Here is a 13904-nt window from a genome sequence, read left to right as displayed (position 1 = left end):
GCATTGATCTTCTCATCCGACTCTCAGCAAGAAAGCAAGTGTATTTCCTAAAATGTCAAACTATTCCTTTAAGGGATGATGTTTACCTGCTCTTTTCTTTGTGACATTTGGCCAGAGCTTTGCAGAGGCTGGGGTCAGGACACAGGTCTAAAGGGGACTGGCCCTTCTTGTTACGAATAGTCAAGTCCGCTCCGTTAGCTGCCAGGAAGCAGGCGATGGATGCTGCACTCTTCTTCTCTGCCCCCTGGGTGCCCAAGCCCATGATTAACTGCAGAGAGCCAGACAGACACACAAAAGATGAAATCAGAGAGACATTTTTTTTTTGTTTTGACACAATGGCACTCAAAACATTAATGCAGAATCCTGGTTTTAATTTTATTCAGAGTTAAATTCAGATGAACCATATCAAAGTACTATCACATCACCCCTAATTAGCCAATCAAAGACATGCCTTAAGATGGCTGTCAGGCAGTGTAACCCCCTTACCCCCCACCAAAAATCCCATTAACTGTCCCATCTCGTTCCCTCCTCCAGCTCATCACCTCGCTCGGTCTACCCCTAACTCAAAGCCTCTCTCTCTCGAGCAATTTGGGCCTTCCATGTCTGATTGTCTTCAAGCAGTAGCTTTTACATCTCTGCTGATGGAGCCATCGGGCCGACTAATTCAATTCTCATCTTGAAGGGGAGGGTGGGGGGCTATGGGAGAGTGACCCAACTGCACATATCTCAATTAGGCCTGCTGTCTGTCTGTTCCTCTCCTCCGCTGGGGAACCAAGGAAGGCAAGGAGAGGGGCGGCGGTAGAAGAGAGGAGGCGGAGGAGGAGAGGAGAAAGAAGTAGGAGGGAGACAGAAGGTGACAGGTACGGTAAGCCTGTCGCTGCAGCTAGGCACTCCAGCCTTAAGCACATCCCTGTAGGGATTAGTGATGTGGTGTTAACACGGAAATGGCTCAGGTCTGACATGTTGGCCTCTTCAGAGGGATGAACTCATTCAGGCTGGTCAGGAGGTGGCAGCGAGCTGGTTGACTGCTCCCTGCTCATGGCGGGGGCTGCTGTCTGAAAGATGGGAGGCTGCAGACTGGGCTGTCCAGTGATGCAGATGAGAGGGGACTGAGGAGCACTGAGCCTCCTGTCTGGGTGTGATCTGTCATAATTTTTCACACAGCGGGCAGCAAACCACGCACTGAGCTTCATACAGGTGTGTGCACAGACCCTGCAGAACGCTGCCACGAGACGATCCTAATAATCACACGCAATCTCCCATAATCACACATGCTGAAAGCATCACATCTCTCTCATCACTGGTGGTGCTGTTGACAGAACAAGCACACCACACATTTATGAAGGCTTTTAAAAACTGTCCATTTTTCCTATGGAGTCTGTTTTGTGTGAGTCTGTGTCTTCTCTCCATGTTCATACAGGTTTTCATTTGGTGATGGCCCAAAGACATCCAGATCAGAGAGTGCACTATGTCTTGTGCACCTAATAAGTCTAATTGGTCAAATCAATTCAGTGAATAGAGAAAAACCAACGTTTGCTGTCAGTCAGCAGGGGTCACACTGTCGGATCCCCCTCGGTTACTACAGAGTTTTTACAGGATTACTAGAGCCCCAGTAACTTCTGGTAATAACTTCTTGCTCTCTCAACCATTCATTTTATTCTTCAATCTCAAAAACATTGTAAAATCACCAGTGGAACTGTTGAGGCAAGTTGCGACAGGTTCATTATTCTGCCTCACGCACAGGCTTTCTGTATAAAGGCAGCATAAACTGCATAAATTGTCCCCAAGTCTGTGCATCAGCCCTGCAATACATTGGTGTCCTGGCGTGGGTGTTTCCCAGTGTTCTGCCCAGTTTATACTGGCTATGACTTTAGTTTCCCTTGGTAAGAAAAAGCAGGTATAAAATGCAGAGTGACATTTTAAAGAGCCATGAGTGATGGCTGGTAGTCTGTTACGTTTCTTTTAATGTGCTGTGGCAGTCAGCTTTCTGCTCCTAGCCAATTATATTTGGAAATATCTAGACGAATGACATCAGCCTATTGGATAATGAAGAGGCACATTTCCTAATTTTTACAATTGACCTCCAATAAATAATCATAAACAAACATTATTCATTACTACTAACCAAAATTTAAAATATTTCACTGTGCCACTACAGCCGCATGAGTCACCTTTTTCCAATTTGCTGATGTTTTCCCATTGATAACTGTATCTCTTGGCTGTTAGACTGCACTCAAAGTTGTTTTCATTTTTGTGTATGAACACCTTAATGCTGTGACGCCTTACTGTGTTCTTGGAAGGTTCCCAGGGCTCCACTTTGCTGACATCCTGCATATCTTGGAGTTGTCGCAGTTGGGATAATGTGTGGTGACGCAGTGCCTCGTGAAGCGGTGTGTCTCCGTCCTTGTCCTGCACATCGAGCTTGGCCTCTGCCCGCACCAACAGCTGTTAGGAGGAACATATAAACAAAGAGTTACACAATCGGGCGGTGAAACACAAACTCTTGCAACAACCATAAAACAACTTTAATTTTATGCTACAATGCAAATGCCACAGAGCTGATTTATGAGGATGCTGCTTACAATGAACTGCCTCTGTATTGTAGTTTCCAATTACAGAGTGCATTTTTCCTTGAGTCCACAAGATGGCAACGTGGCTATCTCAATCCAATACTACACCAAATGACTCTAACCAAGACACAGCCTGAGAGAGCACTCTCCCTACACAGCATCTATGTGTAGCAGGACCTCATTCAACTGCAGGACATCCAACCGTGTAAATTAAATGCGGGGTTGCACTGACGTTATTCTCCTCCCTTTTGCGTATGGTCCAGAATGAGGGACTGACGGAGAGATAACTGGAGACAGATCTTCACTTTGTGCTGAGAAGTGAAAAGGAAAAAGGAGAACAAATGAGGAAAAAGGAGGATAAGACAGAAAAAGCCCCACTAACCCGGACAATCTGGGTGTGCTGGCGCTCCACTGCCAAGTGTAACGCTGTCTGCTGGTTGACATTCTGGATGTCTAAGCTGGCGTTGCCCTGGGAGGTGGGAACAAGATAGAAGCAAACACACACAATTAACATATGGGAATTTGTGCATACATTAACAACAGACCGTAATGTGTCACTCATATGTGCATGATGAGAGACATGAAGTGAGAAATGCAGACGATTAAAATAAATGAAAACGAAATAAAAAAAACAATGGTTCAGCATATGAAAGACTGTAACAAGCTTTCTGGCTTTATGTGCCTCAAACAACCTCCCTTCTTTCCTTCAACCCTGCCGACCAACAAAGTATCACCTAGGGGGCTGGAAAAAAACGCATCCCACAATAACGCCGCATGTGATTGTCATTTCCAATTGCGAATACCTCAGCTGAGGAGATGTGGAGGGAAGATAAGCATTGTGATCAGGCAGTGTGTGAAATCCCCAAGTAATAAGACTGACTGACTGAGTGGCTGGCTGGTTGGCTGGCTGGCTGACTGACTGGCTGGCAGGGAATCTGCAGTGCACCTTGTAGTGTGCTGCAATTTCTGAATAGAAAGCTGAGCCATCACTGCAAACCAGCCCATTGCAGGGACTTGGGAAAAAGGCCGTCCCCGCTGAAAGGTAGCTTGCACAGCAAACGTACATGCGTTGGAATGCTGCAGCAACATTGCTGCCTTGCACCATATCCTAATTAACCCAGTTCCCTATTGGTCAGGTGACTTTTGCCGTAAACTCCTGCACGTGTTAGTCTTCAGAGAGTTAAATCTGCACTCTCAGAGGGAACAAGAGCACAAACCTGTGATTGCAAGAGGAGGAGGATATGAGGGCCCAGCGGCACTAAAGATTACCTCTAGAGGCCCTGTGAACCGTATGGATTCAATAAAGAAAGGCAGTTATAGCTGCTACAGCTTGCTGGCTGCAGGGAGTGCAGTGGAAGCTGCTTTTAATGGTCTGTAGTGAGGGAATGCCGGGAATGCAGGCTAAGCTGATGCAGCTATACTTTGGGCTAATATTTACAAATGCTAAGAGTCTCTTAAAGAGCATGAATAAGTGCATTTGTTGTCAGTTTGAGGGCTGAAGAATGCATTAAAAATGGGCTATTTGTTTGTCTGTGTGTGCTGGTGTGTTGTCACCTGGTGCACCAACAGCTCAGCCACCTCCACATGGTTGTTGAGGGCAGCCAGGTGCAGCGCTGTGTAACCGTCATCCTTCTTCTCATCTACGATCCAAGGCCTCGGCAGTTTGGATAGCAGCACACGCATGGCGCTGCAGAAACAGGAGAAAGAGGAGGAGGGAGAGAAGTGAGAGAAGTGACTGGATTCTGTCTTTTGATACGTGAGAAAAAGTGGAGACAATGCAGTTAGATTGATGAAAGGTAGACATTTGTGATGTAAAAGGCCAAAATTCATACATCTGTGAATGAATGCTTCATGCACTGCATGATATCGAGGGGTCAGACACAAGCTGTTGAAAGCAAACACATCACAGTGTGTGTACTGCTGATACACAGCATATTCCCATACACTTTTTTTTCTTTTTACAGCAGAGCAGATCCCATTTTCACACATGGGGACAAGAATACTAAATCAACTTAGGGAGGAGTTGCTTTCCCAAGCAGAGTGTTATTTACATCAAGCTTTGAGCGGTACAAGTGCTGTGTGTTATTTTAGAGTAACCGTCCCTCTACCATCTCTTCGGTTAAAAAGGGAAGCCACTTTTCCCTTGATGATGCGCAAAAGTGCCTATCATTGGGAGGCAAAATGGTAATTACATGAGATTTAGCTGCATTCACTCAGGTCTTCTCCTGGGGAAGACACAGACAGGGTGGGAAGGGGAAAAAAACCCATTGTTTAAACAGTGCTGTTTAACAGAAGTGGCCTGGCGTGGTGTTGAGAAGAGCCAGTCAGTACTGTGCCATTGAAGGTCATTTAGAGGATGTGTGCCACCGAGAGATGTGGCTGCAAAGGCAACTGTACAAGAGGAAGGCACAGTGTCACAGTGGGGATAAAGAGGGAGGCTGACTATCACTCCCCGCAGAGTCAGAAGAAGAAAAGAGATTTCAGAGTTACTCGTTAAAGGAAGCCACAAACATATTTCCATTCCTTATTAACTTGACTTGGCTGTAATTACAAAGAAATACAAGTGAGCTAATACCCTGACGCTTACAAAGTCAACTAAGTTTCCTTGCGTGGCAGCTTTAGTGTGGTGTTTGAACTCATCCATTATCTCTTTGCCCCCCAACTCCTATCTCTCCATTCACTCTTCTTGCTTTAGCTCATGGGCACACACCCAGGCATATAATACATGAGAATCCTGAAATGAGACTCATCCCTATTTTAATGTCTGAGCGGCGCATCAGCCAAGGATATCTGATGAGAAATAGAGGCAGCAGACAACGCTTCAGTTTTTGCAAATACTACGGAATATCAAACAAGTCACTTAAAAGCCTGAACTGTTCTTAAATCTCATCTGTAGTGTACACAATGTACCTTCAATGAGCATTAAAGCAGGAACGCTGGAGGGAACACTTCTGGCCTTGATTAACCCTGAATAATCATGCAGGGCATATCTTTGAACTGCGACAAAAGGAGGCAGCAGATTTTTACACTGCCTTTGATATCATCCGTACACTGGAGTATTTACATACACAATAGTAAGGTAAACATGGTCTGCAACAGTGAAAAACAGTGGAAATGGGTTCTAGCACAGGATGGGAAGGCCACAGCCTGCACAATCAGTGAAAATGGTTTAACTATTAAGACAGGGGAAAAGAAAGCAAACCAACACGCTGGTAATCAGGATGACTGGTTCTCTGCAGGTTTTTGCTAAACCTACAGCTTGCCTCCCTCCTTAAAGAGTAATGAAAGAGAGCATCATCAGCACACCCTCTTGAGGAAAGCAGAGAAAGAGGGGCAGAAAGGCAGGGGGGCAGGCAGTCAGCACCTCTGTACGGACGGAGATCCAGGGCTGGTGTACTGCTGCAGTGATGAACAGCGCAGCACACTGATCCCAGGCTCCCTCGCTCTCTCTCTACCTCTCATTGCACAGAGGCTTACGCACATACACCTGCATTGCTTGCAGCCATCTTCAGCCACTTAATGCAGAGGAGCGCTGCTTAAATGATATAGCAACCGCGCCCACTCTGCCTAATCTCATATTCATAATGTGTCGCCTTTGTTACTAAGAACTATTTGCTTGCGTATTGTAGATTTACCATCTCATGGGGGACTTTTGAGTAATTTCATCCATTGCACTCCCACTGGGCAGGAGTTGAGACTTAAACAAGCAAATTATTCAAGAAAAGACCTTGCCACATCAGATTTTTGCCTGAAGCTATAACATAAAACTTATTCCCAGTGGTGAAACATAACAATCTTAAAGTTTATTTCAAGAAGGACTGATAGACAATACAATACAGGATGCAGTTTTTTTTACACTACCTATAGGATCAAGGGCATTTGTCCCACATAAAGCCTTTGTTCTTTTTGTGCCCATGTTCTCCCTCCTATTGGTGCAATATATAACATTTGTGCAATCTGGATTGGCTGGAAATGTCTCCTATATGTAGAACAACGGGCCAATGAATGCATGCCTCCTACAAGGGGCAGACTGGCGCCTTCTAGTGTCCAAACCAGGCACTTGAGTGCTGGGCAGGTGTTAGCTGGTATAGAGAGCCCCTCCAATAGAAGTCAAGATTGACAGGCTCCCTGCCATGCTGGGCAAAATGGGCGGACATTAATATTAATGCCCCATACTGGCACTGCTGCATTGCAGTTAAGTTATTTGCTGTAAAGGCAGAAAAAAAGAGAAGTGAATTAAGAACCAAGAAATAAATCCTAGATGTTTTTGTTTTTTTTTTTTATCTCTTGTGTAAGCGATGTTAACGGTGACTGAGGGGGGTATGAGAGGAAGTGGCTGTTGAGGTAGGATGTTCAGCAGGAGGGAGACAAGAGATTGAGAGTGAGTTGGGCCAGCTCAGGCTGCAGACCTTTTACTGAGCAGCAGGCACTGTGTCAACCTGGGAGTTAACATTATGACGGCTAAAAATCTGCTATGAGAGGGAAACATATTTAGAGTATGGTGAGGATTTCCTTATGACAGCTGAACCTTAAAACCAATGCAATGGTCTGTGTGAATGCAGGAGGACGTGCAGCTGAGGAAGGAGAATGGTGGAGGAGAGAGGGAGAAGGGGAGACGTGATGGAACTGGGTCACCCTGTGAGAGATCTCAAGAGTCCCTCAGGAGAGCTGCACCGGGGCCTGTTGTCTTGCGCTGCAATTTGTCATTGACCAGGACGCTTTCTGACGCCCTCAGCTCTGTGTGTGTTGGCGTTTGTCATTGTATGTAAGACAGTGAACTAAAAGTGTGTGCGTGCGTGCGCGCACGTGTGTGTAGGGGTCGACAGGGCCCTTCTGCTGCCCTCGCCTGGCTGACAGCCATCTGTGTGGTGGTCATTCGCTGCTATTACAACAGGAAGTGAGAGTCGGGGACAGTAACTTGGGTAGGACAGGGCAAAACGGGAACAGTCAACATCCAGCCTGAGATTAATGGCTGCGCACAAACATATGGTTACTCTGATGTAGGAGACGTGTTCAGCATACCATCAGCCACTAACTAAGGCTTCAAGCTCAAGACAGGAGATCCAAATTCTGCATCGGAAATTAGTCGCCAAAAGGTGCCACCTGCCTTGGAACATAAAAAGCTTTATGAAGTGATGATGACGATGATGAGTCTTTCAACTGTGTGAGTGTGTATGTGGTCAAATAGACAGATCAGACCTATTTCACTGGTTACAAATACTCCAGACCAAAACACCTTAAACAAAATGTTTTTAACCAAACTTAATTCTTGACCTTGATTAAAAAAAACTCAACTAACTTACTTTTACTGGAGCTTTCAACTGTATTGCACGGCCTTCATCTACAGACAAGCAAGATTTTATCCACACCAGCAAAAAGTGTTTAATTTATAAACAGACGTGGACAATGAGTCCTAAAAGTGCTATGGATTCAATTCTGCTGCTTGGCAGACATGTCAACAAATCCATCTCCATGACAACTTAATAAACTATCTGCAGATGAAGACCATTTAATACAGTTGTAAGCCTTTGGAAAAAAGCCAGAAAGTGAAAATCAAAAATGTGTTTAGTTGTCTAACGTTACCCATACTGCCTCTGTCAAACTTCGTTGGTCACTTGAGGTTTGGCTCTATATTCCATCCCCAGAACTGGTAGTATTTTCCTCCCTGATGCAGCCTCCTTATTGGAGCAGCCTTTTTCCAGATGATACGACTTCAGACGATACATGAGGTGTCAGCTCATCGGGGACAGGATCAATACTTTCAGGTCCTTTGAAATAGTGAACCCTGTTCCCAACAAATCATTCATAAATGCAACACACTAACTCCAAATGGAACCCCCTCCGCCCTTCCCTCCCCATTCCACTCAGGGCAGGGAGGTGCTCTTCATCATGTGTGAGAGGTTTGGAAGGCACAGAGTCCCTACCTCAGTGGCAGCTGAGAGGGTTAGAGTCATAAAACTGTTGAGGATTCCACTGATCTTAAAACACGCTGCTCTGAATGGGGTTGTTGGCTTTCGTATTGCATTTTTTTGAAAATGAGAGTGCATGCAAATGAAGCAGCCTCAACACAAAAAAGGGTAAACTTAACGATCAATTCTGCTGCTGTCACTAAAACAACATTTTAACATATTGGAAAAATAATTTAAGCAACATATAATCTCCATGCAAATGTAACTGGTTGGAAATCAGAGCCCTCAGACTTCACCCTGGCCATCACTCCACCCCTAAAAGCAATTAGTTAGCAGTTAAGTTAAGTCAGGGCTGCCCCACAGCTACTGGCTGTCCTGCTGTGGACAGAGTAAATAAACACAGGTAGCGTCCGGGCCAGCAGTGCAGCAGAGAGCCGAGGACAAGAACCTAACTGGCTCTGCTCGATAAAAAAGGCTTTCATTACCATGCCGTGAGGAGAATAATTTCCCCTACAATGTGACCTTCCCCTGCTTGCCTGTACCTGAGGCCCCTGAGTGAGCATGCTTTTATTAAGGACTATTTGCATAAACCGGGAAGGGAAAGACGAGAAAGGGGTGCATTTCTATGATGTTTTGGTTATCACTATAGCTATTGCTGCTGGCTTGAAGGTTGTTTAGGAGACGCCAGGTGCATTTTCAAACATTCTCAGGTATAGCTGTCTGTCCATTTGGGAAGTAGGTGCGAACCTATAAAGGCTTAGCTCTAATTAGCCTTAAATCACCTGGTATTATGGGGTGTCCTGATTCATAGCAATTTATGAAGAAGGAGGCAGCAAGACAGTCAGAGAAGCCCAATGGCGCGTTAATGTCCCATTGGTTCGAGATGACCCAATTATTTTCCCATGCTACTCTTCCTTTGCACTTTATTCTCCTCACTACCTTGAAAAAGTCTCATTCTCATTTCTGCACCAGCCATAATCGCTGTAATATACATCCTTTACCCAAAAAGTGAGAAATGACATAAAAGAAGAAGCAAGGACATGCAGATTATATTAGAATGAAGACACACCTAAATCATGCGTAGAAAAGAACTGCTCAATAGCATCATTACCTATAAAACAACCATGTAATTACTGAGCATCACTTTTCACGCAGGCCTGGATCATAGCATATGTTCTATATCTGTTTTTAGTCTAATACGAATGCAAAATCTGCAAAAAAAAAAAAAAAGAACTGAAATTAACCTGCTGTACGAAAACGACTTACAACACACTGACTTGACAGAGTGAATACACTCTGACAATGTGCAAATAACCAACTTCAAGAGTGACAAAACCACACGACAGGATTTGGTAATAGCATTTTGAATGGTTGACTTGACGTAAAACAGACTATACAAACCGAAGCGTAGAAAATGAAGACTGCAGCTCACATCACTTGTCAGCCAAAGATACAAACAGACTCGCTGTCACCGGAGCATCCAAACTCACTGGCCTCCCTTGCCTATTATTACAGTCATTGCTTCTCAAACAAGCCACTAACAGAGCAAAGAAAATCATCTGTGACCCCTTCACCCTGCTCACTCCCTTTCTGACAAATTGCCCTCCAGTAGATGTCACGGATCAGTGCCCCCTCATGTGACCTGCTACAAATACAGCTTTTCTCTGTCTGTGATGCAAAAAATTAAATTAATGAAAATTAAACCTAAAGGTAAGTATGTTAGCCTGTTGACATATAAATATATTACCAATACTGTTTGGGTTATTGTATGCATGAATATGTCTCATGAAACTCAGTTATATGCTTAAAGCAAATTGAGGCTTTTGCAGATATTTTGATTTCATTGGTGGTGATGGTGACAAACTCAAACAAAGGCTTTCAAACATCCCTTCAGGAGCCTGTGGGGAACATCACACATGCTCTATCTGTGTTTTTCTACAGAGCGGAGATGCTGTTTATCAATACTTTGTGCCGCTACATCACAGTCACTAGAAGCAACACTTGGACCAAAGTTACAAGCTATAGAAAATTTGTCTTTGGACATTTCTGGGGGCTTTTTTTTTTTTAGTGGTTGCTTTTTTTTTGTTTAAATCCAAGAGGACTTTATGTTATTTACTTGCTTGCCCCAATCTCTACTTTGTTAGGTACCCTCCTGGCCTCAGGCTGAGCTATGGAAAACCCTGAATTTGAAGGTGAACAAAATGCGCAAGCTTCCCATCTCACTAGGCCACAAGCAGTTTTTGTGTTAAGCTATCATGCAGGTTTTTGTGCACAAGCTCACCCACCGAACATCATCCAAATAACCTGTTATCTGTGAAGACAATGACTCTTTTATTGGGGCTGAGATACTGGCCATTTTGTGATTATAAAGTTCCTTTCATTGGAGCAAAACTACACTTCACTCCTGCCTGGTGAAATTAACTGCAGGAGTTTCCACACAGAGGTACCGAGCGGTAAGTAGAACCGAGGGATTGACTCTGGGCTTTGCAGAGCGGTGGAGAATTCAGCCGCTCCGAAGGCCCTTCGATCGACAGCCACTCAGCAGCCTGCCACACTGTCACCGTATGGGCAGACAGTCTGAGAGGCTCCCGTGATCTACGGTCTCACAGCAAATCTACCACTTTAAATCACCCCTCACTCCCCGACCCGCCTCCCACCTTTCTGCCCCCACAAACACATTATGCTCGCCCCCACACTCCCCCTTAAACGTCCATCTCTGTATGCTGTAACCTGTGAGGGTCCCTTTACACACAGAAAGCCAGCAGTAACAGGATCGCCCCTCAAACACAGCGGCAAAACGAAGATAACACATCATCAAATGCTCTGCCACAGTAATTGGCAGAGCAGATCCAAAGTGACACAAACAAGCTGCCATATTGCAGCTGATGAGTCTGACTTCTTTGGCAGTGCACTTCTAGGCACATATGCAGAGGAAGAAGCTGTGGCTGAAAGAGCGATTTGGTAATTAAAATCCATTGTTTGCAGTGGGAAATAATGGGGATCAAAGGGCCTTGTATCAGCTACTGCCTCCTCTGAGCACTGAGACAACAGGCCATATGCCCCAGAGCAGAAGAGAAAATGTCTAACAGCCAACTTGTTAATGTTGGGGGAATGATTGTACTGTACATTACACAGATAAGGCTCCATAGAAACTTGAACGTATTCCGCACGGACCCATGATTCTACAGATACAGTACAACAAAGGTTTTCTCCTGCAATTTCCCACGTAAGCTATTCTGCCTAATCCCAATAACGTAATGGCTTTTTACAAAGCAAGCGCTTTGCTGTCGCTGATTTTCCTCAGTAGTCTTTGCATGTTTGTACACAAGCATCCATACACGCTCACACATGAGCTCACCAACAGACACAAACACAAATCCTTATCCTCTCTGACCTGTCATAACGCATTTATGCGGGAGCATTGACTTGGATGTCCGTACAGGTTACCAGGGTAACATGGCCTGCATTATTCAGCAGCTTAGCTTGGTTTCGATGTGAACGTCGGCCTGAATGTGTCCCTCTGAGTACATTAAGGTACTAATACCCTTTCTGGTGACAAAAATTGTAGATGACTGGACATGGCACAATGAGCATGGGTTGTGCCCACATTTGATCATACACATGAAACAGTTCAGTCTGAAGCTCCTCTGGTCTGCTGCATTTTGACACTGCTGAAAAGGATCTCTGCACTGTTGTTCCTACAAATTCAAAACTGCTGAATCATCTGCTGTGTCACCAGGTATTCCTTCATTTATTTTGTCACTGTGTTAAAAATGTTTTCAACTAATTTAATGTAAAGTCTGATTCATTTCCCATCATTCTCTAAATTCTCTACAGTCTCATCTCATAATGACATCTCACTTGGTATTGATACTCGATATGTGGATTGGGATCACAAAAGCATGACGGCATGGGATCATCGAAGCATGGCGGCATCCCTAACCATCCAGGATGACATTAATACTTATATTATGCTATCAGTATTCTATTGATGCAATAGAAAGCTATATGAGGAATAAAGCAGGAAAAAGGCAGAGTGATGTGTTGTCTTAAGTTTTGTGTTGAGTGAAATCAACACAAAACTGTGTACTGCAAGGTTTGCAGAGAGGTTTTACATGCGTTCACTCAGCTGAGAAATATGCAGCACACTTCTCAGCGTTACATGAAAAGAAATAAATAAAAAAAACACAGCAAACTGCCAACACTGATGTTAAAGTACCATCTCAAGCCCAAATAAATTCTATTACTTATTCCAGTACATCAAGTAAACAGTTAAACTACATTTGTTTTTAAATAGGGGGAGAAAATATTAAAGATGCCTGACAGCTGTGCTGTGGAAGTACATCACCTTGCTCTGTCATATTTATTACCTGCATTGCTGAGGCACTTTAAGTGCCACAAATAAATCCTGCTCTTTCTAGGTTTGGTAAGTGGGCGAAAAACATACTATCAGTGCGTATGGTGGCTGCACAATGCAAGCTTTTCTTTTTCCATGCTATAGTCACTTTCCCAAAAGCTCTTTATGTCCTTGAGTCCCTTTAGTAAGGGATGCACCCCTCCCTCTCGCTCCTTCCATGCATCTATCCCTCGATCCCTCGTTCCCTCTCTTCTCCCTCTATCCATCCATCCTTGCCTCCCTCTGCTACCCCCGCCCCTCCCTCTCCCAACATGTGCTATAGCAACATAGCAGCCAGGACTCAATGTTTCAGCATGCCACAGGACAGACAGAGCATTACAGCATGGCTGAGCTTATCTATTGGCTCAGAGCCACTGTTGGCCCAGCCCAAGGAGGAAGTGTGGGCGTTCTGATTGGCCACAGGGGGATTGGGGCTTGTATCAGCTTGTCCTCTGGCTGATCTGTTGGACTGGTCCCAGCTCATAGAGAGGTGGACACTAGGAGGGATTCTAGGATTGGGGGACTTTTCAATTAAGTCACGGCACATGCTGCAGCAAACTGGTACCCAGCCTTGCTGAATGAACCCATCACTGCACTACATCTTTAATGGGTGCGCTCCTCAGTCAGCAATGTAACTAGAGTAAGCTACAGCAACATAATGCAGAGTCTAATTGAACCACTGAAGATGATAACAACAAATAATACCAAGGAGACATGTAATTACAAAATATAAATCAGTGGGATAAATCTCTCCAGACTGCGTAGAGCATGTTATAATAACTGTCCAGTATAAGGATATCACCTCCTGCTGTGGGCTACAGAAACTCTCTAAGTGCAGTTCATCTAGATTCCAAAGGTTACTTTGAGATATCTCTGCGATCACTTATCTTTTAATGAATTACAGCAGAGCACCTGTGTATACCATTTCCTCTGACCAGGTTTATCGCGTCCACCTTCCTGCCATCGGGAATTATCATCTATTACTCTGTAAATATGGCCAGATCACACACGGCGGCTAAACACACAAAA

At 44.5% G+C, this 13904-nt stretch overlaps 1 protein-coding gene across 5 annotated transcripts in view; it reads right to left on the bottom strand.

Annotated features, from left to right (window-relative positions):
* Nucleotides 1-13904, bottom strand: part of mib1 (MIB E3 ubiquitin protein ligase 1) — a 52365-nt gene that overhangs the window by 6637 nt on the left and 31824 nt on the right. For all 5 annotated transcript variants that reach the window (XM_071490823.1, XM_071490822.1, XM_071490824.1 and 2 more), the window contains exons 13-16: nt 4125-4257; nt 2953-3039; nt 2287-2445; nt 87-268 (exon numbers count right to left, since the gene is read on the bottom strand). In XM_071490823.1, coding sequence (XP_071346924.1) covers nt 87-268; nt 2287-2445; nt 2953-3039; nt 4125-4257 — 561 coding nt within the window. The remainder of the gene's footprint in view (nt 1-86; nt 269-2286; nt 2446-2952; nt 3040-4124; nt 4258-13904) is intronic.

The sequence above is a fragment of the Trachinotus anak genome, unplaced genomic scaffold, assembly GCF_046630095.1.
Source record: "Trachinotus anak isolate AG129_WGS33_773 ecotype Australia unplaced genomic scaffold, CSIRO_AGI_Tana_v1 ptg000012l, whole genome shotgun sequence".
NCBI lineage: Eukaryota > Metazoa > Chordata > Actinopteri > Carangiformes > Carangidae > Trachinotus > Trachinotus anak.
This window is presented reverse-complemented; position numbering and strand designations above follow the sequence as displayed.